At 36.8% G+C, this 24,986-nt stretch overlaps 1 protein-coding gene across 1 annotated transcript; it reads left to right on the forward strand.

Moving 5' to 3' along the window:
* Positions 1 to 5,616: 5,616 nt before the first annotated feature.
* LOC129552162 (olfactory receptor 2A2-like) lies at positions 5,617 to 6,549 on the forward strand. Its single transcript, XM_055420324.2, has one exon. The coding sequence runs from the start codon at positions 5,617 to 5,619 to the stop codon at positions 6,547 to 6,549; it is 933 nt and encodes a 310-aa protein (XP_055276299.2).
* Positions 6,550 to 24,986: the final 18,437 nt, after the last annotated feature.

Consider the following 24,986-nt stretch of genomic DNA (forward strand, 5'->3'; position numbering starts at 1 on the left):
AATGAGAACTGACCTTTTCCAATCCTGTGGCCACTGCTGAGTTTTCCAGATTTGCTGGCATATTGAGTGCAGCACTTTCACAGCATCATCTTTTAGGATTTGAAATAGGTCAACTGGAATTCTATCACCTCCACTAGCTTTGTTCGTAGTGATGCTTCCTAAGGCCCACTTGACTTCACATTCCCGGATGTCTGTCTCTAGGTGAGTGATCACACCATCATGATTATCTTGGTCATGAAGATCTTTTTTGTACAGTTCTTCTGTGTATTCTTGCCACCTTTTCTTAATATCTTCTCCTTCCTCTAGGTCCCTACCATTTCCGTCCTTTATTGAGCCCATCTTTGCATGAAATGTTCCCTTGGTATCTCTAGTTTTCTTGAAGAGATCTCTAGTCTTTCCCATTCTATTGTTTTTCTCTACTTCTTTGCATTAGTAACGTAGTTACTAAATCCCTAAACAGACAACTCGGAACAGGAGGGCAGACAAGAGCTAGCAATTAAACCAGCTGCAGCCATATAGGCTTTTAATGTTTGTGCTGATGTTAATAACATTTGCTATATATGTTAACATTAATTGTAACATTAGTAACTAAAATTTGAATTTAGAGAGATGCTCTGTAATAGAATGAGGGCCTTAGAATAATTTTACATGCTGGCTGACTCATCCTGCTCATAAACTATCAAATGGTAAATCCTGTGGTCTATTCTCCCTGGCATATAACACAGAGATGTGTCACTCTAAGAAGTTAGTCAATAAATATCTGTTGTACGCTGTATTTGCTCTTTCTTAAATTTAGGGTTCATATTTGAAGCCAGTGTCTGGTTATCTATTTGTTTTACCTCAATGGTAGTGATTAAAAATTAGACTTTTCTGAAGTTTAAGGCTTTGAATGAAGACTATCTTCTTTGGTGAGTGCCCTGAAAGTAGACTTTATGCACAATATGTATTCTCCATCCCATCCTACATATGCCTTCTTATTGTTGAAAATCTGCTGAACACCTTTCATGTAGTAAACAGACCAGAAACTCCAATTCATTTACATAAATTTGCCTCATTATTCTCAACACATACTAATGCACTTGAACATATTTCTGATATTGTTAGTGGTAAGTAGCAGAGCTAATATTAGATGATACCCTTTAGATTGTATTTTATTGAAATAGAGTTTTATAAAAGTCTTTCAGGTACAAGATAGGTGATATAAAGAAGACCTGTATGTCGAATATAAGTAAAACCAACTTTTGAAGTTAAACTGGGCTTCCCTAGTGGCTCAGAGGTTAAAGCATCTGCCTCCAATGTGGGAGACCCGGGTTCGATCCCTGGGTCGGGAAGATCCCCTGGAGAAGGAAATGGTACCCACTCCAGTATTCTTGCCTGGAGAATCCCATGGACGGAGAAGCCTGGTAGGCTACAATCCACGGGGTCGCAAAGAGTCGGACACGACTGAGCGACTGAACGGAACGGAAGGGAATGTTATACAAAACTTGTTTTTAATCATTACAGTCTAAAACCTACCTAATTTTTTTAGTATACTGGTAAAAGTCATGTTTTAGCTTTTCTCCACATAGATAGCCAAGTGATCCAGCATTATTTATTGAAAACACCAGTACCATTGTCTTGATTCAAATATGTGTGATTGTTAATTTATATTTACTGATAATTTAATTTATCATAATCTCAAATTTTTTATCTAAATATTCATTTTATCTTCAGTTATCAGAAGTTCTTCAGTGTCCTTATGAATGCATTATCTTTATTGTACTATTTCAAAATATACTTTTATCGGTTTGGAGACCAAATTCCTTCAATTTGGAACATTTTTGATGAAATCTCTTCTAATACTAATGCTTTACCATCCTTATCTTTCTCTGGAAATTTTATCATGTTTATATTTAGCTTCTCAATCTATCATTCTTGCCTATAAACTAAGATTTAAAGGATTTTTCCACCTGTTGAGCACCTAGAACTAACATAGTGTTGAAGGTCAACTATACCTCAACTTAAAAACAAGCAAAAAACTAAACACATAGGAAAGGAGATCAGATTTGTAGGACTAGAAGTGGCAATGAGAAAAGAGAAATGAGATGAAGGTGATCCAAAAGTATAAATTTTCAGTTATAAATCTAGGGATGTAATTTATTATATGAATATAATTAATACTGCTGTATGTCATATCTGAAAATTAACAGAGAAAATCCAAAAGTGCTCACAAGGAAAAATATTTTTTTCTTTCAGTCTGCATCTGTATGAAGTTATGGATGCTCAGTAAACTTACTGCGGTAATCACTTCATGATGTATGCAAGTCAAATGATTATACTGTAGGCCTTAAACTTTTGAAGTGTTATGTCAGTTATAACTCAGTGCAACTAGGAAATAATGGGTAGAATAAATATAACAAAACATTCCCCCCAAATAATTTATCCCTTGTCTATATATGCTGAGATCTAGGTAGATTATTAAATGTAATCTTTCACTGCACTACTTTCCCTCTTTTAATGTTCAGTGTTTTATCCTCTTCCCTGGGTTTGATCTGCTTACATTAGATTATTTGTAAGTCTGTTCTTACATTCAATTTCATCTTAAGTAAATATAGGGTTTAACTTGCATATCTTTAGCACTAAAATGATGTGTGTTTGAAAATTGTTTTTTAAGCACATTTTGAGTAGAAGAGTTTTATTAACATTATTTGATTTTAATTTGGCTTTTTTTATCCGTTCTTTTGCCATATTGTGTTTTTGAGTTTTTATTTTTCTTCACCCTACTCCATGATTTCTTGATAAAGAATCAGATCTTATAAGGGTATTTTAGGCTCTGGTAATCCAATGAACAAGTAAGCATATTGACTGACATACACAAATATACATACATATATATATATATATATATATATATATATATATATCCAGCAGCTCTGTATATATTTTCAGCCTCCTTACCTATTTTTGTAAATGACTCTCTTTATGTGTTTGGGACATGCCTTCATCCCTCATTCGGGTCATTTACAACTTGGACAATTTCCTGCTTCTACAATCTGAAGCTTAGATAGACATGAGTCATCAGTTTTTAGTTTCCTTGTAAGCATTTTCCCTGTCCTGGTCAAATGTGCAGCCTTTTAGTCTCCCAGCAATATCTTGGAGCTATTCAAATTACTTCTATTTCCAAATCATCTTATTTCCTGTTTTTCTACTCAGAGTTGAAGTTTATGCTGCTGCTGCTGCTAAGTCACTTCAGTCGTGTCCGACTTTGTGTGACCCCATAGACAGAAGCCCACCAGGCTCCCCGGTCCCTGGGATTCTCCAGGCAAGAACACTGGAGTGGGTTGCCATTTCCTTCTCCGAAGTTAGTCTATAGTTTACTCCAATTTTTATTCCTTGTCTCATGTAGCCAGCAATGCAGGAGACTCGAGTTGGGTCCCTGGATCAGGAAGATCCCCTGGAGTAGGGAATGGCAACCTACTCCAGTACTCTTGCCTGGAGAATCCCATGGACAGAGGAGCCTGAAGGGCTACAGTCCATGGGGTCACAAAAGAGTCAAACATGACTTAGCCACTAACCCTTCACTTTTTTTCAGTGGCAGCAGCTGATATTTTTGCCTTTAAAGGCTTTTAACAAGTGCCTTCTGCATAGCTGCATCAGCCCTGGGAGAGTTTTTGAGTTAGTCAAAGTAAAGGCAAGTTCTTAGAGATGATCCTTCAAGGCCTTCCATCCCTCAGCAGCTTTCTCAACATGGCTTCCTAATGTGACTGAGTGGTAGTCCTTCATGTCAGCCTAACTGTATTGTTTGGGAGTACTCTGGTTGTAGTCTTCATGTAGACATTTCTTCTGGACAAGGTACTTACGTAGTGAAAGAACAGAACGACCTTACAGTACGTAACAGATGAATATATTCGTAGAGTAACCTCAGAGACTAGGAAACAAAACTCTGGTAATAGTTACAGTAAACTTTTTGCTTTGAAATAGGTAAGAGTTTTGCAATATAGTTATTTCTTACCGAAACTTTTCTATGCTGTCACCCAATATGGATAATTATTAGACTCAGGATTATCGTTTTTGATCAAAGCAATCATCCTACTACAAAATAGGATAGGATGAGTGCCGATTTCACTGACTAGTGTTGGAGAAATAGTTTAAAACTCCCTAGCTCAGTTACTAGACTGGCCCCATTGGGAATAGCATATCATACCGTATTTTTCCTGAGCTGCTATTATTGTAATGACAGTTGGAAAGGAGACATTTTATTTAGACTATCTGAAAATAGATAGGTAGACAGAAGGATAGGTATGTAGCTGAAGAATGAAAGAAAGCATGGAAGGACAAAAGGAAGGGAGGGAGGAAGGAAGAGACGAAGGAAAGGGAAGGCAGAAAGGAAAGAACAGATTTCACCAAGAACTTCCATGTCCTAGAATTGTGTATAAGAAAACAAGTTTACACAAAAAATGTATAAAATTTAGACACTAGCATTACCTCGCATACAACCCAGTCAGAAGGTAATATACTAAATTAAATAATATGTAACAAAATAGTGTATGACTGTTTAGAGTATATTGCAGAGAAATATTTGTCATGGAAAACAGACATAATGTTATTATCAGTGAAAGAAATAGATAAGGAATACTGCTCATATAATTTTAATTACACATGTAAAATTTATGTATAGCTAATAATGGAAAATGGTATATACAAATTATTAGCAATGACTACTTTTATCTGTGTGTTTCATTTAGGTATTATTTCTTAGCATCTTATCCAATTTCATGTTTTTCTATGAGACTTAAGAAAACTTGAAGTCAAAATTTGTTAAGGCTGAAGGAAGAAGGAACTTCAGAATTATGGATTAATAACTTTATAATGGAAATAACTTGGAGAGAGCATCCTGACCTAGTAATCCACATGAAAATCACCAATGTGCAAATTAACATTATCTGTGTATTAACGGAAAGCATTAAAATGACAGTTTTTTCTTTCAAAAATTTTCATTTCAACAAAATATTGAGAATCAATGGAAAACCACAGTTGAGAAACATTATACAAAATAAGAGCTCGGAAGTATGACAGTCAAGGCAAGAAAGACTAAATTACTTAAGATTGCAGAAAATGAGTATGATACGTGATATTGGATTTGAACCTTAGACTAAGAGGGAGAAAATGCTGTACTTAGAATAGTGACTCATGTTAAAGTTATGTCTCCAGATTTTTGCTAATCATACTGAAAACAGACGAGTGACTATGCTATGGAGAAAAAGTTCAAAAGTTTGGGAATAAATTGTCAATATGTGATTATGGTAGCATTTTAGTCATATGTGGTCTACAAAGAATTAATATTATAGATATACAGACAAAAGATATCATAAAGCAAACATGAAGAATTGGTGAAATGTATGTATGAGTATTGTTTATAATCCCTGATACTTGTCTAAAAATTTGAATTACTTCACATTAAATAGTAAAAAATAAATAAATAGATAAAAAAGGCAAGGAAACGTTGGAGGAAAAAAACTCAGTAGGGACAATATGAGCTTCTTCTGAATTCGCTTCACATAAATAATTCCTATCTTCTTTGCTATCCTGCCCTGACCTACCCATCACAATTCAGTCCTTTACAGACTGTCACTGGCAATGGAAGGCAACCAATCACAGATCACAGAATTCATCCTGGTGGGATTCCAGCTCAGTGAAGATATGGAGTTGCTCCTCTTTGGTATCTTCTCCCTGTTATATACATTCAACGTACTGGCAAATGGCATGATCTTGGGACTCATTTGCTTTGACCCCAGGCTGCACTCCCCCATGTACTTCTTCCTTTCCCAGTTGGCCCTCATTGACATATTCTATGCTTCCAGCAATTTGCCCAATCTGCTGGCCAATCTAGCAAAACACAAGAAAACCATCTCCTTTGTCCCATGCAATTTGCAGATGCTTCTCACATTGAGTTTTGGTTCTGTAGAGTGTCTGATTTTGTTGGTGATGTCCTACGACAGGTATGTGGCGATCTGCCATCCCCTCCAGTACACGGTCATCATGAACTGGAGAGTGTGCTCCATCCTGGCCGTCACTTGCTGGGCGTGTGGATTTTCCCTGGCCCTCATCCAAGTAATTCTCTTGTTAAGATTACCCTTCTGTGGGCCCCAGAAGGTGAACCACTTCCTCTGTGAAATTCGTTCTGTCCTCAAATTGGCCTGTGGTGACGTCTGGATCAATGAAATGTTCCTCTTTGCTGATGGCATTCTTATCTTAGTTGGGCCCCTTGCCCTGATGCTGGTCTCCTACATGTACATACTCTGGGCCATCCTGAAGATCCAGTCAAAGGAGGGGCGCAAGAAAGCCTTCTCCACCTGCTCCTCGCACCTCTGTGTGGTCGGGTTCTACTTTGGCTTAGCCATGATCATTTACATGGTTCCTGACAACAGTCAACGAGAAGAACACCTGAAGATCCTTTTCTTGTTTTACAGTCTTTTCAATCCATTGCTGAACCCTCTTGTCTACAGTGTAAGGAATGCTCAAGTGAAGGCTGCCTTCCACAGAGTATTGCAGAAAAAGAGGACAACGTGAAGGAGTGTCCAGTTTTGGTACAGTGCATTTTTCCCCCTGAAGAGATGTGATTGCTGGTGCAAGAAAATTTAAAATTCCCCAGAAAGAGACATGATTTAATGAAGACCATTAACATCAGCATGATGGAAGAATATGAATCCTTAAGCCTCCATTCCACCATGGAGACAAGAACGTATAGACCTAATTTCCTTTGTGGAAACACTGGAAGTCAGGTAATAGGTGGCAGCACCCCCAGAAAAGCACAGTGCCAAGAAGAAATCCAGTAAGCATTCAGGCAAGTTTATGCTATTTTACCCTCTATACCTACTGCTCTTCCCTAGCAGTGTGTCAATATCAGGAGACCATTTCCAACTCCCAACACTCCCTCAAAGAAGAAAAAGTAGAATGGATCATGCAGACTATTTTTGAGTTTTCAGGGAATGGTTTGAGGATTTGTTAGTTATCTTGCCTGACTCAGAGCACCAATGGAAATGTCAGTGTGGACTCCTGGTTGGGATCTCTGAGAAAGATGACAAGCACCAAGCTTTCTACAGCTTCACAGTTCTTATAAATCTGCACTGGTATCTCCTTCTTGATTTCAAATGAAATCCCTTGATGACATGTAATGTTGAGTTTTTTAGCAGTTGTTTCCTTGCTGTCTGTATATCTTCCTTGGTGAGATGTCTCTTTACATCTTTTCCCCATTGCTATGTAATAAACTTTACTTTTTAGAGCAGTTTCAGAGTCACTGCAAAATGGAGTGGAAGTGGTAGACACCCTGTATAGCACTCTGCTTCCAAACATGTATAACCTCCCCCGTTACCAATATCCCCCTTCAAATAACACATTTGTTATTCACACACCTATATTAGCACATCATCAACACCCAAAGCCCATAATGTACATTTGGACTCATTCATGGTGTTGTATATTCTGTGTATTTGCATGGAGATCTGGCATGCTGTGATTCATGTGGTCGCAGAGTCGGACACGACTGAGCGACTTAACTGAAGTGTTAAGTATGTACATCCACCTTTACACAGTATTTTCACTGCCCTAAATGATTACCTCTTCCTTCCTCCCTTATTGCAAATCTCTGGCAACTACTCATCTCTTAATTCCTTCCAGAAAAAAAGAAGAAAGGTAGTCACTCAATCATGTTCTACTCTTTGTGACCCCATGGACTGTAGTCCACCAGGTTCCTCTGTGCATGGAATTCTCCAGGCAAGAACGCTAGAGTAGGTAGCCATTCCCTTCTCTAGGGGATCTTCCCATTCCAAGTATCAAACCTGGGTCTCCTGCATTGCAAGCAGATTCTTTACCGTCTGAGACATCAGAGAAGCCCAATTCCCTCCATAGTTTGGCTTTCCCAAATATCCCAAATATCCCTATGGTAGGAAAAATATGTAATTTTTTTTCACATTGGTTCCCTTCACTCAGCTGTATGCATCTGTTTCCTCTGTCTTTATTTTTGCTTGATAGTTCATTTCGTTTTCATGCAGAATATATTTCCACTGTCTGAATGCACCATAGTTTATTTATCCATTTATCTACCAAACAACATCTTGATTGCTTCCAGATTTAAGCAACTATGAATAAAGTTACTTTAAACATCTCTGTGCAGGTTTTTGTGTTGACATAAATTTCAAATCCTTTGGATAAATACCAGGCAGTGCAATTGGTAGATTCTGTTGTTAACAGGATGCTTAGTTTTTTGAGAAAATGTGAAAATTTCAAAGTGACTATATGATTTTCTTGAATGAAAATGAATTTTCTTCAGCAATATGTGAAAGTTCCTGTTGATTCGCACACTAGTCATTATTTGGTGCTGTCAATTTTCTGGATTTTAGCCATTCTACTAAGTGTATAATGATATTTCATTGCTTCAATTTGTACTTTCCTGATGACACAGATATGGAGTGTCTTTTCATCTGTTATTTACCATCTGTCTGTCTGTCTTTGAATAGATGCCTGTTAGGGTTTTTGGCTCATTTTTAAATAGAGTTGCTTGCTTTCTTACTATTTTGTTTTAAGAGTTCTTTGAATATTTCGCCATCAAATTATTGTTCCTCTATGCACAAAGATTTTCCTCCATTCTACAGCTTGAGTTTTTATATTCTTACCAGTGTCTTTCACAGAGCAAGAATTTTTTGTCTTTTGATCACTACTTTTTCTATTATCAATTTTAATTGATGTATAATTTATTTACGATGTGTTTCTGCTGTACAGCAAAGTGATTCCGTTACACGTATGTATACATATGTACATTCTTTTTTCTATTCTTTTCCGTTGTGGTTTATCATGCAGTATTGAATATAGTTCCCTGCGCTATACAGTAGGACCTTGTTGTCCATCCATTCTATATATAACAGTTTTCAACTGCTAACCCCCAGTCCCACTTCACCCTGCCCCCTCCTCCTTCCCCTTGGCAACCGTGAACCTTTCCTCTGTATCTGAGAGTCTGTTTCTGCTTTGTGGTTTGTTTCATTTGTGCCCCATTGTAGATTCCACATAAAAGGAGACTGTGTTGTATTTGTTTTTCTCTTTCTGACTTACTTCACTTAGTTGATAATCTCCAAGTCCGTCCGTGTTGCTGCAAATGGCATTACTTCATTCTATTTATTGCTGCATACTATACCATTGTATGTATGAGCCACATCCTCTTTATCCATTTGTCTGTTGATGGATTTAGGCTGTTTCCATGTCCTGGCTATTTTGAGTAGTGCTATTGTGAAAATAGGGGTGCATCTATTTTTTTCTAAATTATTGTTTTGTCCAGATACATCCCCAGGAGTAGAATTGCTGGATCAGCTGACACTTCTACTGTTAGTTTTCTGAGGAACTTCCGTACTGTTTTCCACACTGGCCGTACCAACTTACCTTCTCACCAACACTGCAGCAGCGTTCCCTTTTCTCCATACCCTCTCGAGCATTTGTTATGTGTAGGATTTTCAGTGATAGCCCTTCCATCTGGTGTGAGGTGTTTCCTCACTGTGGTTTGATTTGCATTTCTCCAGTAATTAGCAATACTGAGCATGTTATTTGTATGTCTGTTGGCCATCTGCATGTGTTCTTTAGAGAAATGTGTATTTAGGTCTTCTTCCCATTTCTTCATTGCTTTTTTAAAAAATTCATATTGAATTGTATGAGTTATTTTTCCATTTTGGATATGAAACCCTTATAGTCATATCAATTATAAATATTTTCTTCCATTCCATATCTCTACATATTGCAACAGTTTTCAAATTTAATTAAATGCATCATATAAATTTTTTATGATGAAGAACTTTTGACTTTCAATTTAGGGTTGTCATTTTGTGTTTTGGAGGAAAGAAGAGTGGATAGCTGTGTATCTCTGTGGTTCACCCTGAAGCAAGGCTTAACATTGAATGTTTAAAACAGTAATCCCAAGAGCATCCCACAAATAACTCTTCTACTGAAAAGTGCAGAATCATGGTAGACTGAAGGATACTCTTACATCACTTATTATTAACTTACACGATATTAGTAGTTAAATCTATATCTGGAAACAAAGAAAAGGTGAATTGATGTTTACTTAAAAGAAACTAGTCTCAATTTACCTATGTGTATGTGCATGCTAAGTCACTTCAGCCGTGTCCGACTCTTTGCAACCCCATGGATCATAGCCCACCAGACTCCTCTGTCCATGGGATTCTCTTGACAAGAATACTGGAGTGGGTTGCTGTGCTATCCTCCATGGGATCTTCCTGACCTAGGGATCGAACCTGGGTCTCTTAAGTTTCCTGCATTGGCAGGCAGGCTCTTTACTACCGTCTCCACCCGGGAAGCCATATATTTGCTGGGAAATAAATCCAACTGAGAATTATTAGACAGGCCAAATTTCAAGGATCCAGAGCAGGCAAAAAATAAAACGAAACAAAATTAAGTGTTTATTGCCTGGTAAAAAACACTAAATAAAACAAACATTTTTTCCATCCAAAATAAATGCTTACTATTGATAATGGGTATAAATATTTTTTCTCATTTTTTAGAATATTTTATTTTTGGTTTTTCAAAGTGTGACTATAATATGTCCAAATGACACTTTAGTTCCACTTACCCTGCCTGTGATTTGGAGAGCTTTTTCTATTCATGAAAAATAACTTTTATTGTGCTGGGAAATACTCTGAAATAATTTCCTCAAATTTTGCTTTTGTTGCATTGTATTTTTTAACTTTATTTTCTCCAGTTTTATTGTGATACAATTGACATATAGCAGTGTTTAAATTTAAGGTATAGAACATAATGATTTGACTTTCACACATGTAATTTTATCACAAGTTTAGTAAACATTTAACATTTCATATAGACACAAAATTATATAGAGAGTTTTTTTCTAGTGATGGAAACTCCTAGCATTTTCTCCCTTTAAAACTTTCATATATAACAATGTTGATAATATTTATTCTGTTGACCGTCACATCCCTGGTTGAGTCTGTTTGCTTTTTTATATAATTGACCAATAACACTATGTTAGTTCCTGCTACACAACATTGATATTTCTATGCATCTTAAATTGATTACCATGATAAGTCCAGTTAAAATTTATCACTATAAAACTATATTATGTAGCTATTAACTATAAATCCCACACTGTTCGTTTCATACTCCAGCTCACTTGTTTTGTAATTGGAAGTCTGCACTTCCTAATTTCCTTCACCTATTTCTTTTCTGCTTTTCCCCCTTTCCCCCTCTAACAACCTCCTGTTTGTTCCCTGTATCTCTATTTCTGTTTTGTTATGTGTTTGTTCATTTTTGATTCCACATATAATTAAAATCATGACTCTTTGTCCTTCTCTGTCTGACTTTCTTCACTAAGCTTAATAACACTGGGTCCATCCATGATGCTGACATCAGAAGATTTTATTCTTTTACATGGCTAAGTAATATTCCCTCATTCATACATGTAAATACACAATCACTGCTACAACATCCTCCTTATGCATTCATCTATTGATGGAAACTAGGTTGCTTAAGTATCGTGCCTATTGTAAATAATGCTTCAGTGAATATAGAGGTGGATGTATCTTTTCTAATTAGTGGGGTTTTTTTGGTGGGGTGAATACCCAGGGTAGAATTGCTGGTCGATATGATAGTTCTCTTTTCAACTTTTTGAGAAATTTTTGTATAGTTTCCATAGGGGCTGTAACAATTTACATTCCAACCACAGTGAACACATGTTCCCTTTTCTCTAGATCCTCATCAACATTTATTATTTCTTGTCTCTGATAATGTCATGTCAACAGATGTAAAGTGATATCACTTTATGATTTTTATTTGCATTTCTCCAGTAATCAGTGTGATAATGAGCCCTTTTTCATGTGCCTATTAGCCATTTGTATATTTTCATTTTTAAAATATCTGTTCAGGTCTTCTCACCATTTTTTTCATTTGATTGTTCATTTTTATCATATTGACTTAAGTGAGCTGATATATGGGACTTCCCTGATGCCTCAGCAGGTAAAGAATCTGCCTGCAGTGCAAGAGACACAGGAGATGTGGGTTCAATCCCTATGTTGAGGAGATCCCCTGAAGGAGGAAATGACAAATGACTCCAATACTCCAGTATTCTTTCTTGAAAAATCCCATGAATAGAGGTTCGGATATTAGTTTCTTACTGGTCATGTTATTTACAAACTTTTTATTCCACTCCATAGGTTTTTTTGTTTTGTCCATGATTTCCTTTTCTGTGCAAAAGCTTTTAAGTTTAATTTGGTCGCGTTATTTTTGCTTATATTTCCTTTATATTAGGAGACAGTTCTTAAAGAAAACTATTGCTATGATTTATGCCAGAGTGTATTCTGCCTCTACTCTCTTCTAGGAGCTTTGTATTTTTAGGTCTCCCATTTAATTATTTAAGTCATTTTTAATCTATTTTTCTATATGGTTCTAAAGAATAGTCAGATTTGATTCTTTTGCATGTAGCTTTCCAGCTTTCCCAACACCACTTATAGATGAAACTGTCTTTTCCCCATGTGTAATCTTGCCTTCTTTGACATAATTAATGGCCCGTATAACTGTGGGTTTATTTCTGAACTTCCAGTTCTCTTCCATGGATGTATGTGTCTCTTTTTGTGCCATGGCTATGCTGTTTTCATTACTGTAGCTTTGTAGTAGAGTTTGAAATCAGGAGCTTTGTTCTTCTTTCTTAAGATTGTCTTAGTTATTGGAATCTTTTGTATTTCCATACTAATTTTAGGGTTATTTCTTCTAGTTCCATGAAAAATTCCATTGGTATTTTGATAGTTATTACACTGACTCTGTGGGTTGTCTAACTAGTATGGACATTTTATCAATATTATTTCTTCCAGTCCACGATACAGTATACCTTTCCACCTGCTTGTGCCATCTTCACTTTCTCGTCAGCATCTTACAGTTTCACCAGTCTCACTGTAGCCCACTCTGGGTTAATTCTCCTTGGCACTCTCTGTGCTTCCTGGACTGGAATCTGTATTTCCTTACCCAGGTTCGTAAAGTTTTCAGCTATTATACTGGCAAATACTTTTTCTTCACCCTTCTCCTGTCTCCTTCTGGGACCCTCTATAATGCAAATGTTAGTACTCTTAATGTTGTCCCAGTGGCCTCTTATTCTGTTCCCATTTATTTTTGTTCCTCTCTTCTCTGTACAGCTTCAGCAGTTTCCACTAATCTGTCTTTCAGCTTGCTGATCCATTACTCTGTATCACCTAATCTTGGTTGTTTCTAAAGTATTTATATCTCAGTTCTTTTTTTGTCTTCTAATTGGTATTTTTATACCTTTTCTTAAACTCTTTGTTAAGAACTTTAAACATCCAATCATTCCCTAAATTCTTTGAACATCTTACAATCATCACCTTGAATTATTTCTTGGGTAGATTGCTTATTTCCACTTCACTTAGTTATGGAACTTTATCTTGTTCCTTTGTTTGGAACATATTTTCTGTCTCCACATTTTGCCTCCACAATTTGCTGTTTTTATTACCATGTATTTGGTAGGTTGATAATGTTTCACAGCTTTGGACATGTGGCTTTTCTAGAAGGTGTTCTCTATGTCCAAGCAACACACTTGCCTCTGATCACCAGGGTAGTACTTTGCTATGGCATCACTAGAAAACTGAAACTTTCTGTAAGAGCTTTAAGAAATAATTGTCAGTTTAAAGTGTGCCAAGAAATGATATATGGAAGTCATTTATCATATATAGTATTGGAAAATTTCTACCATGAAATAAAAAATGACAGCTAGTACATTTTATTCAAGTTAGGGAAGAGATTTCCTTTTCATAATTGTAAATCTTAAAAATGAGATCTTCCAGAAAATAAGATCAGATTTCAGTAATTACACAAAAATATCTTACTATATTTCCAATACCACTAGTATTTTAAGATGTCACAATAAATCATGTCAGAAGTCCTTATTATAAGTCCTTATCAGAAGTCCAATCCCCCAAGCCTACATATCTCTGAGATACTCTAAAAGGAGCAGATAAGCAAAATTCACCTGAAAAATTAATTAAAACCATGGGGAAATAAATACCATTTTGTGGACAAAGACTGTGCATGTGTGTATGTGTGTATGTTCTTCAATCCACAAACCAAGCTAATGATAAGCAGATTGAATTCAACTCCTCTTTGCTAAATCTTTCCAACATTTGTGACATAATCATCGTGAAGGGGCATTTGACCTGAAATGTAAGAAGTCTTCTGAACCACAGAACCTACTTTCCCGGCTCCTAAAAGGAGTTTGTTAGGTGAAAGTCTAGAAAAGAGCCTTAAAATTTATCTAAGCTTATATGGTGTAAAAATAGTTTATGCTGTCTCTGAATAGAGAGAATATATACTTTCATTTCAAAAAGCACTGCTAGTCAATAGGAATATCAGAGTAAACATTTCCAAACATTCTCGACTACAGAAGAGCAAAAGAAGCACTGACAAAATTTGTTAAAGTCATGTTTTTCTAAACCCAGAAAGTAAAGGCTTGCAAAAATCTTATGGGTGTTCATCCAAGCAAAAGCTTCTCCCTTGATAAGACATGAGCCCTGTGGAGTTTTAACTTGCTCCCTTGATCATCATTCTAGCTATGTGTGGTGACATAGAAAATAACAACCTGCACCCACAGTGAAAACTAGCATCCTTAAAGCATCTGGGAGGAGTAGACAGGATTACAGGAACAAAATACATATGACGTATAGAAAGAAAGTTACAGTTACGGTATAAACTTTGATGTTTCGATTAGAACTTAAGAAGAGCATAGATCCTGTACTCATAAATTCAACTACAAATTGTGGAATTGAGTCTGAATTTTACAACCAACATTGGAAAAGAAAATGAAATTTTTTAGATATTATTAGCTAAACAAAAATTTATGTAAAGTGCAATCACCAAAGATAAAGAAAGTAAGAAATAAAAAGAAACATTAAGCTTATAAAAGTTAAGTTTTTGTATATACACACACACATACATATATGTATGTATATATAAATAATGGTGTACATTTTAAACCAGACACTCACTTGACAAAGGAGAGAGTAATACATGAGAGAAAATCTTATAATCACCTCCTTGTAGGTGGCTTTTGCGCATTGGAATTACTCTAGGAAATGGGAGGTCATGGATCTGCTGATTCACTGATGCATAGTAGATAAACGTTGATTTTGGACAACTGAATTTGAGAAGAAATCTTGTGATATAAATTTATGTGTTATCAGCACATGAGATGTGTAGAAATGCCTGGGATTCATGAGGTGCTATAGAAAGTGAGTAGAAAATAGCTGCAAAGCATAAACCCTGAACAATGCCAGTGTTTCTAGATCGAGGAGGGGCATTAAGATCCAGGAAAGGAGTCTGAGAAGGAGCAACAATAAAGGTATAAAGACCACTGGAGGAGTATAATTTTATGAAAGTCAAGTGAAGAAATGTTTCAGAGAGAGAGAGAGCGCACCAATGAATAAGGTAAATGCCACAGGCAGGTCAAGTCAGATGACGACTAAGAACTGACCTTGGATCTAGCAAACAGATAATTCATCTCAGTTCAGTAGCTCAGTTGTATCCGACTCTTTGACACTCCATGGACGGCAGCACGCCAGGCCTCCCTGTCCATCACCAACTCCCGGAGTTCACTCAAACTCATGTCCATCGAGTCGGTGATGCCATCCAGCCATCTCATTCTCTGTCGTCCCCTTCTCCTCCTGCCCCCAACCCCAAACCCTCCCAACATCAGAGTCTTTTCCAGTGAGTCAACTCTTCGCATGAGGTGGCCAAAGTATTGCAGTTTCAACTTTAGCATCCGTCCTTCCAATGAACACCCAGGATTGAGCTCCTTCAGGATGGACTGGTTGGATCTCCTTGCAGTCCAAGGGACTCTCAAGAGTCTTCTCCAGTACCACAGTTCAAAAGCATCAATTCTTTGGCGATCAGCTTTCTTCACAGTCCAACTCTCACATCCATACATGACCACGGGAAAAACCATTGCCTTGACTAGACGGACCTTGGTTGGCAAAGTAATGTCTCTGCTTTTTAAGATGCTTTCTAGGTTGGTCATAAATTTCCTTCCAAGGAGTAACCATCTTTTAATTTCATGGCTGCAATCAGCATCCGCAGTGATTTTGGAGCCCCAAAAAATAAAGTCTCACACTGTTTCCACTGTTTCCCCATCTGTTTCCCATGAAGTGATGGGACCAGATGCCATGATCTTTGTTTTCTGAATGTTGAGCTTCAAGCCAAACTTTTCACTCTCCTCTTTCACTTTCATCAAGAGGCTTTTTAGTTCCTCTTCACTTTCTGCCATAAGGGTGGTGTCATTTGCATATCTGAGGTTATTAATATTTCTCCCAGCAATCTTGATTCCAGCTTGTGCTTCTTCCAGCCCAGCATTCCTCATGATGTACTCTGCATAGAAGTTAAATAAGCAGGGTGACAATATACAACCTTGACGTACTCCTTTTCCTATTTGGAACTAGTCTGTTGTTCCATGTCCAGTTCTAATTGTTGCTTCCTGACCTGCCTATAGGTTTCTCAAGAGGCAGGTCAGGTGGTCTGGTATTCCCATCTCTTTCAGAATTTTCCACAGTTTATTGTGATCCACACAGTCAAAGGCTTTGGCATAGTCAATAAAGCAGAAATAGATGTTTTTCTGGAAATTTCTTGCTTTTTCCATGATCCAGTGGATGTTGGCAATTTGATCTCTGGTTCCTCTGCCTTTTGTAAAACCTTCTTGAACATCTGGAAGTTCACAGTTCATGTATTGCTGAAGCCTGGCTTGGAGAATTTTGAGCATGACTTTACTAGCGTGTGCTGCTGCTACTGCTGCTGCTGCTAAGTCACTTCAGTCGTGTCCGACTCTGTGTGACCCCATAGACGGAAGCCCACCAGGCTCCCCCTTCCCTGGGATTCTCCAGGCAAGAACACTGGAGTGGGTTGCCATTTCCTTCTCCAATGTGTGAAAGTGGAAAGTGAAAAGTGAAAGTGAAGTCACTCAGTCATGTCCGACCCTTAGCGACCCCACGGACTGCAGCCTACCAGGCTCCTCCATCCATGGGATTTTCTAGGCAAGAGTACTGGAGTGGCTTGCCATTGCTACTAACGTGTGAGATGAGTGCAATTGTGCAGTAGTTTCAGCATTCTTTGGCATTTACCTGGGGCCAAACTATGGTGGAGGTAATGAAGATAATGGTGACCTCCCTCAAAAGATCCCATGCATGTACTGCTGTACTCAGTGCCCCCAACCCTGCAGCAGGCCACCATGAACCTGCATCTCCTCTAGAGACTCCTGGACACTCACAGGCAAGTCTGGGTCAGTCTTTTATGGGGTGACTGCTCCTTTCTCCCGGGTCCTGGTGCACAAGTTTCTGTTTGTGCCCTCTGAGAGTCTTTTTCCCAGTCCTGTCTAAGTTCTGGTAGCTTTATGTTGGGTTTAGTGGTGACCTTCTCCAAGAGGGCTTATGCCATACCCAAGTCTGCTGCACCTAGAGCCCCTGTCCCTGTGGCAGTCCACTGCTGACCCATACCTCCACAGAAGACACTCAAACACAGTTCTGTCTCAGTTTCTGTGGAATCCCTGGGTCCTGGCACCCACAAGGTTTGTTTGAGCCTTCTTAGCGTCTCTGGCGGGAATGGGGTTTGATTCTAAATGCAAAATCGCCCCTCCTACCGTCTTGCTGAGGCTTCTCCTTTGCCCTTGGATCCCCGGTATCTCTTCACAGTCACTCCAGTGCCTACCTACTGGGGTTTCTCTGACCTTGGACGTGGGGTAGCTCCTCAAGGCCAATCCAGTGAAACACAGCCACTGCTCCTGACCTTGGAGGTGGGGTAAACAGATAATTAGTGTCTTTAAAATTAAGAGTTCCGCATTCTAATCCACTGTGTGCAAGTCAGATAGGAACAGCGATTTTATTGCTAGAGAGAAGTTCTTGAGAGAGGGTTTGAATTCATAGCATAAGTTGGAGGCTGGCTTTCACTAGGGAGAATACTTGTGACTCCTTAGTAAGATAAGGCAAGTTGGGATAAATGCAAAGATTAATTAATTAATGTATTAGTAGTGTACAAACTCATCTTATTTTTTCTGTGTTCTCAGTTACTCTCACTTACTAGCTGAGACTATGGGTGGAAGGACTTATAGAAGCTTAAAGAAAGAAAATAAGAGAAAAAGTCATCTGAGAGAAGACCAGCGAAATACAGTACACTTTCTGGGAACATCAAAGGCCAAATCAATATGAATACTCATGAATTTAAGGGATCTGAGTCACCATGTTTTGTGTTGTCTCTGGATTCATGGGTGCAGGCAAAGCCATGCCTCATCTAAATTCAGTGCTTACAACACTGTGTTTACAACAGAAAGGGCCTCTCTAAATATAGAACATATATTTATGGAAAAAGTGTTTTCAAAATGGGACACATACTTAAAAAGTTGATTAAAGCAGGAAAGCACTGAGGCCATAGGATTCCATCTCCAAAGCTTTCCAAGTAATGATTACTATTTGTAATGGAAAATTTTTATAATTATTACACATTAACACTTTTCAGCAGACAAAGATTGTTCACTCCTTGAGAGAGAAAGAGTTCTCTGAGGGCCTACTTTAATAAGGTCCATGGGAGTCATATTTATTATGTTATGAATCTTTCTAAAATTAGGATATAGAAGCAGAATCAATATCAAGTACATACTGCATTCATATCTTTGCAGACTGTACTAAGGAACATAATCAATAGAGTATGACTTCTCTGTTAAAAATGTTTATAGCAAGATTCTCTTGAATACGGAGATCTTTGCCATTTTTCTTGAGATTTTCTCCTGTATAAGCAGGTGCGCACACACAGAGAGACATACACTCTTTTAGATAAAAAATCAGGAGACCCAGAGGGAAGGGAGAGTGTTTGCACTACTTTGTAGGAAAAAATGGAGAAAGGTAAAAAGAGACATAGTAATTGTTCCCTGAGCTCTACAGGACTGTGTCTGGGGAATAGGTTGGTTTTAGGTGATGAGACTCTAAAGCACGCACACCTAAAGACTCCTGAATTCTGTTCCCTCCATCAGTACAGAAAATGTGTCTGGGATTTTTCATCCTCTGTACTTGCTTCAGGGAGCACACAACTCAGCTCCAACCATTTCCATCTCTGTGAGTTTCCTGTACATTCAATCCCAATTTAATTAATTCCAGCAATAGTACCACAACCCCTTTGTACAAATTATTATTTTTACAATGGTTACCAGGTACAGAAGAGTAGGACAGAAGACTGGAAACAATTATCAGATTTAGGAAGAAGAAAAAGCCACCTTCATGAAGACCCTTTTCTTACATTGTGCCAGGGGTCTCAGAATAACCTCTGATGTTCATGCTGTCTAAATGCAGTCTTCTTACTCTTCCTGATCAGAGTCCCTCCCTAGTCCTGCTTGTAGGAAAGGGCCGGTGAAACTCAATATCCCTGAGTCTTGGTATCAAACAAAAAGGGGCGGAAGAGCCATCTAGAGCTGAAGCCTCTCCTTACAAATGATGAAGCCAGAGGTGTTGTGTGACTTGTCTTCCACTGTCTTTCATTTCTTCCTCTGCTAAGGACCATCTGCTCCTGGAAATGTCCTCCTGCCAGGAAGTGAGAACACTGGGGCTCCTTTCTTTGCTGCCCAGGGGGAGGTGTTAGTAAAGAACAGGGAGAAATCCTCTAGCTGTCTGATAAAGATCCCGTTAGTATTTCTTTTGCAGCAGGGAAGCTGGTGTCAGTACCAGTTTAGCTCATCGTGATTTGTTGTCCAGTGTTACTCTCCAGGGATGGTTGTCCTCATCTAAGGATAACTCTTTGTCATCCTCACACAACTGTGACTGCCATTGTCACTTACCAATTTGGGGGGAAAGTTCTAGCTGGTAAAAATATGGTAAAATGTCACTACTGCAAAAGATATTTCTCTATTTTGTAATGGTTGAAATTAAAATAAATCACTGTTAAATTTTACCAAATGCATAAGGAAAATCAGGGTAATCCTATCTTTACAATGTTACAGTAAGGCATAATATTTCTAATAACTTCCTCTACACTACAGTAATTTCATTATTCTCACCCCTATTTCAGCATTTTAATAGTAGAATTCTAGTTAATATTTAGGAGGCTAATAGAATTTTCATGTTCATATAGTCTGACTTCTGTTGTGTGTAAGATGAGAGTTGATGGTCCATAACACCAAGTTACTGGAGAGGCATTCTACATATTTCTGACCTGAGTTTATAAGCTATCAGAGTCCACTAAGCTAGTTGAGGTGTTGGACCAAAGGGTTTCACTTCTGCAGCAAGTCAAGGAAAGCAGTGATTATTTCCTGTAGATGTGAGGTAAGATCATTGGAAAAGACCCTGTTGCTGAGCAAGATTGAAGGCAGGAGGAGAAGGGGATGACAGAGGATGAGATGGTTGGATGGCATCACCAACTCGATGGACATGAGTTTGAGCAAGTTCCGGGAGTTGGTGATGGACAGGGAAGCCTGGCGTGCAGCAGTCCATGGGGTCGCAGAGTTGGACCAAACTGAGCGAATGGACTGAACTGAACTGAGATGTTCTAGGACTAATGCATAAATAAAGATACAACCCTCTGATAGTCATCTTGCAATATAAACATTATATATAATGCTTACTATTGCTGTTTATAATTTTCTTACTAAATAAACTTTTCTCAGGATATATAAAATGATGAAGTAATTTAAATATATTAACTGAATCTCCTCTAAGGTACATTCTTATATAATGTGACAAGTATATTCTTTTAACCTATAATGAAAACACACCTGAAATATAGAATGAATTTTAGAGATATTGAATATTGGAAGCTGGACTTAGAAACTAATGTCAAATAACTGGGAGTTCCCAGGAGAGACAACAAAGAAAGTTGTTTGAGAGCACAAGTCTGGGACCCACAGAGTCAGGCACTTTTACCAGGGAGCTACTACTTGTAAGATAAATGAAGCTACTGCAGATCAGACTTATCTGCAAATATATGAGTTTGTGTAGAAGGCAAATTCTACATTAAACTGAGTTGCTAAGTTCCTAAACAGACAATTCAAGATAGGAATATAGACCAGAACTAGCAGTTAAACCAGCAACCTGTGTAAGGTAAGGTAAGGTGAAGTCACTCGGTTGTGTCCGACTCTTTGCGACCCCACAGACTGTAGCCTATCAGGCTCTTCCATCCATGGGATTTTCCAGGCAGGAGTCCTGGAGTGGGTTGCCATTGCCTTCTCCAGAGGATCTTCCTGACCCAGGGATCAAACCCAGGTCTCCCACATTATAGGCAGACACTTTACCATCTGAGCCACCAGGGAAGTCTAGCAACCTGTGTAGGGACCTTTAATGCTTGTGCTGACTTTAATAACATTTAATGTTTAGGCTCACATATATTGATTGTAACATCAGTACCTAAAACTTGAATGTTAGAGACATGCCCTGAAATAGGATGAAGTCCTTGGAGTTACTTTTATTAGCTGGCTGCCAAACCTGCTTGAGAGTCTGATTTTATGTATATATGTGATGGATGTTCACATATTTTCCCAATTTAACCTTGATTATCTTTTCAGTATCAGTGTACAGGATTTATTTACATATTCTTCTGAACACTATTGATTGCACACGTTATAAATATTTCCTTCCACTCTGTGAATTTCATTTTTATTCTTATAATGATGCCTCTAGGTAAGCAGGAGTTAGGTTCTTAATTTTATCAATCTTTTCTTTAATATTGTTTTCTTTTCTTTCAGAAATTTTTTCTGTCTCTGAGGTTTTCACTATAAGTCACTAATGTTTTACAAAACTTGTTTTCATCTTTTGTGATTAGTTCTAAGACCTACCTGATTTTTTTGTAGTACACTGGTAGAAGTCATGTTTTAGTTTTTATCCACATAGATAGTCAATTGATTCAGAATTATTTGTTAAAAACACCAGTGCCTTTGTCTTGGTTCAAGTGTGTGTGTGTGTGCGTGTTTGTGTGTATACATTTTTTAATTTATGAGTAAACCGTACTGTTTCTTGGATCTGTTCGTTTATCTTTGTTCCGATACAACATTGACTAACTGTACAAAGGCACTGTAAGCCTTAGTCTCAGTTTTCCAGAGAAAATTCCAGAGAATTTTACTTCATTCTTTCAAATTGTTGTACTCTTCCTCTTTCATAATTCCATATGAAATGTGTGGTAAGGGTCTCAGTTTCTGCACAGGAACTAACTTTGGATTCTGATTTTGATTTTATTGAACCAATAGAACGATTTGGAGAGATTTGCAATCTTTACAAAATCATTCCATAAACAAAGTAGGTTAAGTCTCCCCATTTGCACATCATCTTTGAACCCAGATTTTTGTATGTCTACTTATTTGTAGTCATAAGCCATCTATAAAGATTTTATTTTTAATATATATGTGTTTTTGATAATTATATTTTATTTTCCATTTTAAATCCCAGCTCTTCTGTTTCTTCTTTTTGTCTTATTGCCAGGTGGTTCCTGAGTCAACATTAAAAAGTGGTTTTAGTAGAGCATGTTAAAATCATTTCCTAACTCAAAGGGAAAGCTTTTGAAGTTTTACTATCATTAATAATGTTTTTGTATGCTTTTCTAGGATAAACAAGTTTCCTGCTGTATAAAATTTACCGAATTGTTTCATAGGGAATAAGCACACCATGCGTTTTCATCTTTTAGCAGATTGTTCATTTTATCATGACTTTGTAGTATCTTTCCTATGCTCACCTATGCTTAGGTCTTATATCAGTATTGCTACTACAGTCACTGTGTGTTCCTTTTTTACATTATTTTATTATCAGTCTTTTTTGGTTTGGGGTGGTCATGTATATTCGTGTGCATTTATGTTTAGGTGTGATTGTTGTAACAAGTTTATGAGTAGATTTTCTGTTTTTAATCTAATATGATCTCTATGTTTTGCTGGGTGAATATAATTCATTTACATTTAATACATTAATGGATATACACAGACTTATTTATATAGGTGTATTTTGTGTTTCTGATTAGCAACACATTTTTTGCTTTTCTTTTTCTATTCTCTTGGCTTCTACCTTCTTTTTTGATTGATAATAATTTTATGTTTCATTTGCTGGCACTGTGGTGTGTAAACCATTGATTCTGTGTCAGTTTTTGATTGACGCTTTTCTACAAGTGGTAATATCAAAATGAATAATTTATTCTAATAAATTTAAAATCTTTCAGTATTTTGAACCTCTTCAGAAATTTAGCATTCTCTCCTTTCAAGTACATCTCTTCATCTATTTTTTTTAATTTTACTTTTATAATTTTTAAATATCAAAATAATCATTTTAAAGCTCATAAGTTATTGAATATAATGTCATATTTTATTATAATGTTTGTTCAATATTGTTTGTATGTGTTTTGTTAATTCTGAATTCACTTCTGTGCTTATTAAGGAATAATTTTTATTAGAATACTGAAGAGGCATATGCCCTAAACTTTTATAATTTACATATGAAAAATCTCTCCTTTCGTTCTCATTCCTTCAGGAGAGTCCCTGCGGTTCTCACATTCTTGACTGAGAGCTTCTCTGCCTCTGGGTGTGTATTTAATACCTTTTGTCTTCAGATCTTGTGCTGCTGATAAGAAATCTGCTGTCAGTGAAATTGTTGTTCCTGTGTAGACACTTTTCTTTTACCATTGACTTTTTTAAATATTTCCTTTTTATCTTGAAACAATTAAATATTAAAATAATGTAAGGAAACTTTTAAGGAGGTAAATAAAAGTATAGCTTTTATTAAATATTACAAAGCTTATTTTCAAAACTAAGACTAATTTATAGCTAGCCCCAGGAAACTATCTTTTGTAAACAGGAAAATAACAGTCAAATATTTGTGTTCGTTTCTATTTATTAAGAATTTATATTTAATCTATCTTAATCTCAAATTTTTGATGTAAAGATTAATTTTATCTTCAATTATCAGAATTTCTTTGATGTCCCTATGGGTACATTTACCTTTACTGCACTCTTTCAGAATACATTTTTATCATTTTGGAGATTAGGTAAGGTCTTTCTTCAATCCAGAATATTTTTGGTGAAACCTCTTCTAATACTGCTTCTTAACCATATCTTTAATCATCTTTCTCTGGAAATACAATCACATTTATAATCTGGCCTCTCAACCTATCTCCTATAACATGAATTTTCAGGAGTTTATCCTTCTCTTGTACACCTGGCACTAAAATATTGTCACAGATCAATTCTACTTCAAATAACAAACAAAGAAAGAAGGATATAACAAATAACAAAGAAAACAAAGAAATCTGATCTGAACCAAAGGTGAGAAGTGGTTGAGGGGGACTTGGATGAAAATGACCCAAAGGTACAAACTTTCGGATATAGAATGAAGAAGTTCTGAGGGTGTAATGTACAACACGAAGAATGTATCAGTAATTAATACTGCTGTCTGTTATATGTGAAAATTTTTAAGAGAGTAAATCCCAAAGTTTTCATAGTAAAAGTATTTTTCTTTTATTTTGTATCTGTATGAGGTGATGGATGATTATTATACTTATTGGGATAATCATTTCACAATGTGTATAAGTCAGATAATTATGCTGTGCACCATAAACTTATCAAGTATTGTTTGTCAATGATAACTCGATACAGCTAGAAGAAAAATGAATGAATAAAATATTCTAAAAAAGAATTTATCCTTTGTCTGTATATGCTGAGATCTATGTAGATTCTTAAGTACGATCTTGCAATGAATTCTTTCCCTCTCTAAATTTCCAATCGATACTTTATCTTCTTTATTCAGTTTGAGCAAGTGAGTGACTCCTTATTTCCAGGGTGTTTTGTAGATTATTTTGTAATGTGTAGTGACTACTTTTTCATTTCCACTTTCTTTGTTACTTATAATTTATTGGAAATTTTAGTAAATATAATGCTTTTTTTTAACCTTTGAAACATTTAATCATATTGTATTAGATTCTTTGTAAGATGGTTCTATACATTC

This window comes from Moschus berezovskii, chromosome 3 (genome assembly GCF_049115385.1).
Source record: "Moschus berezovskii isolate FMDL1 chromosome 3, NW_MosBer_1.0, whole genome shotgun sequence".
NCBI lineage: Eukaryota > Metazoa > Chordata > Mammalia > Artiodactyla > Moschidae > Moschus > Moschus berezovskii.

What these genes read in the sequence shown, in the direction of transcription:
- LOC129552162 (XM_055420324.2), top strand. Translation starts at nt 5,617, where the DNA reads ATGGAAGGCAACCAATCACAGATCACAGAATTCATCCTGGTGGGATTC.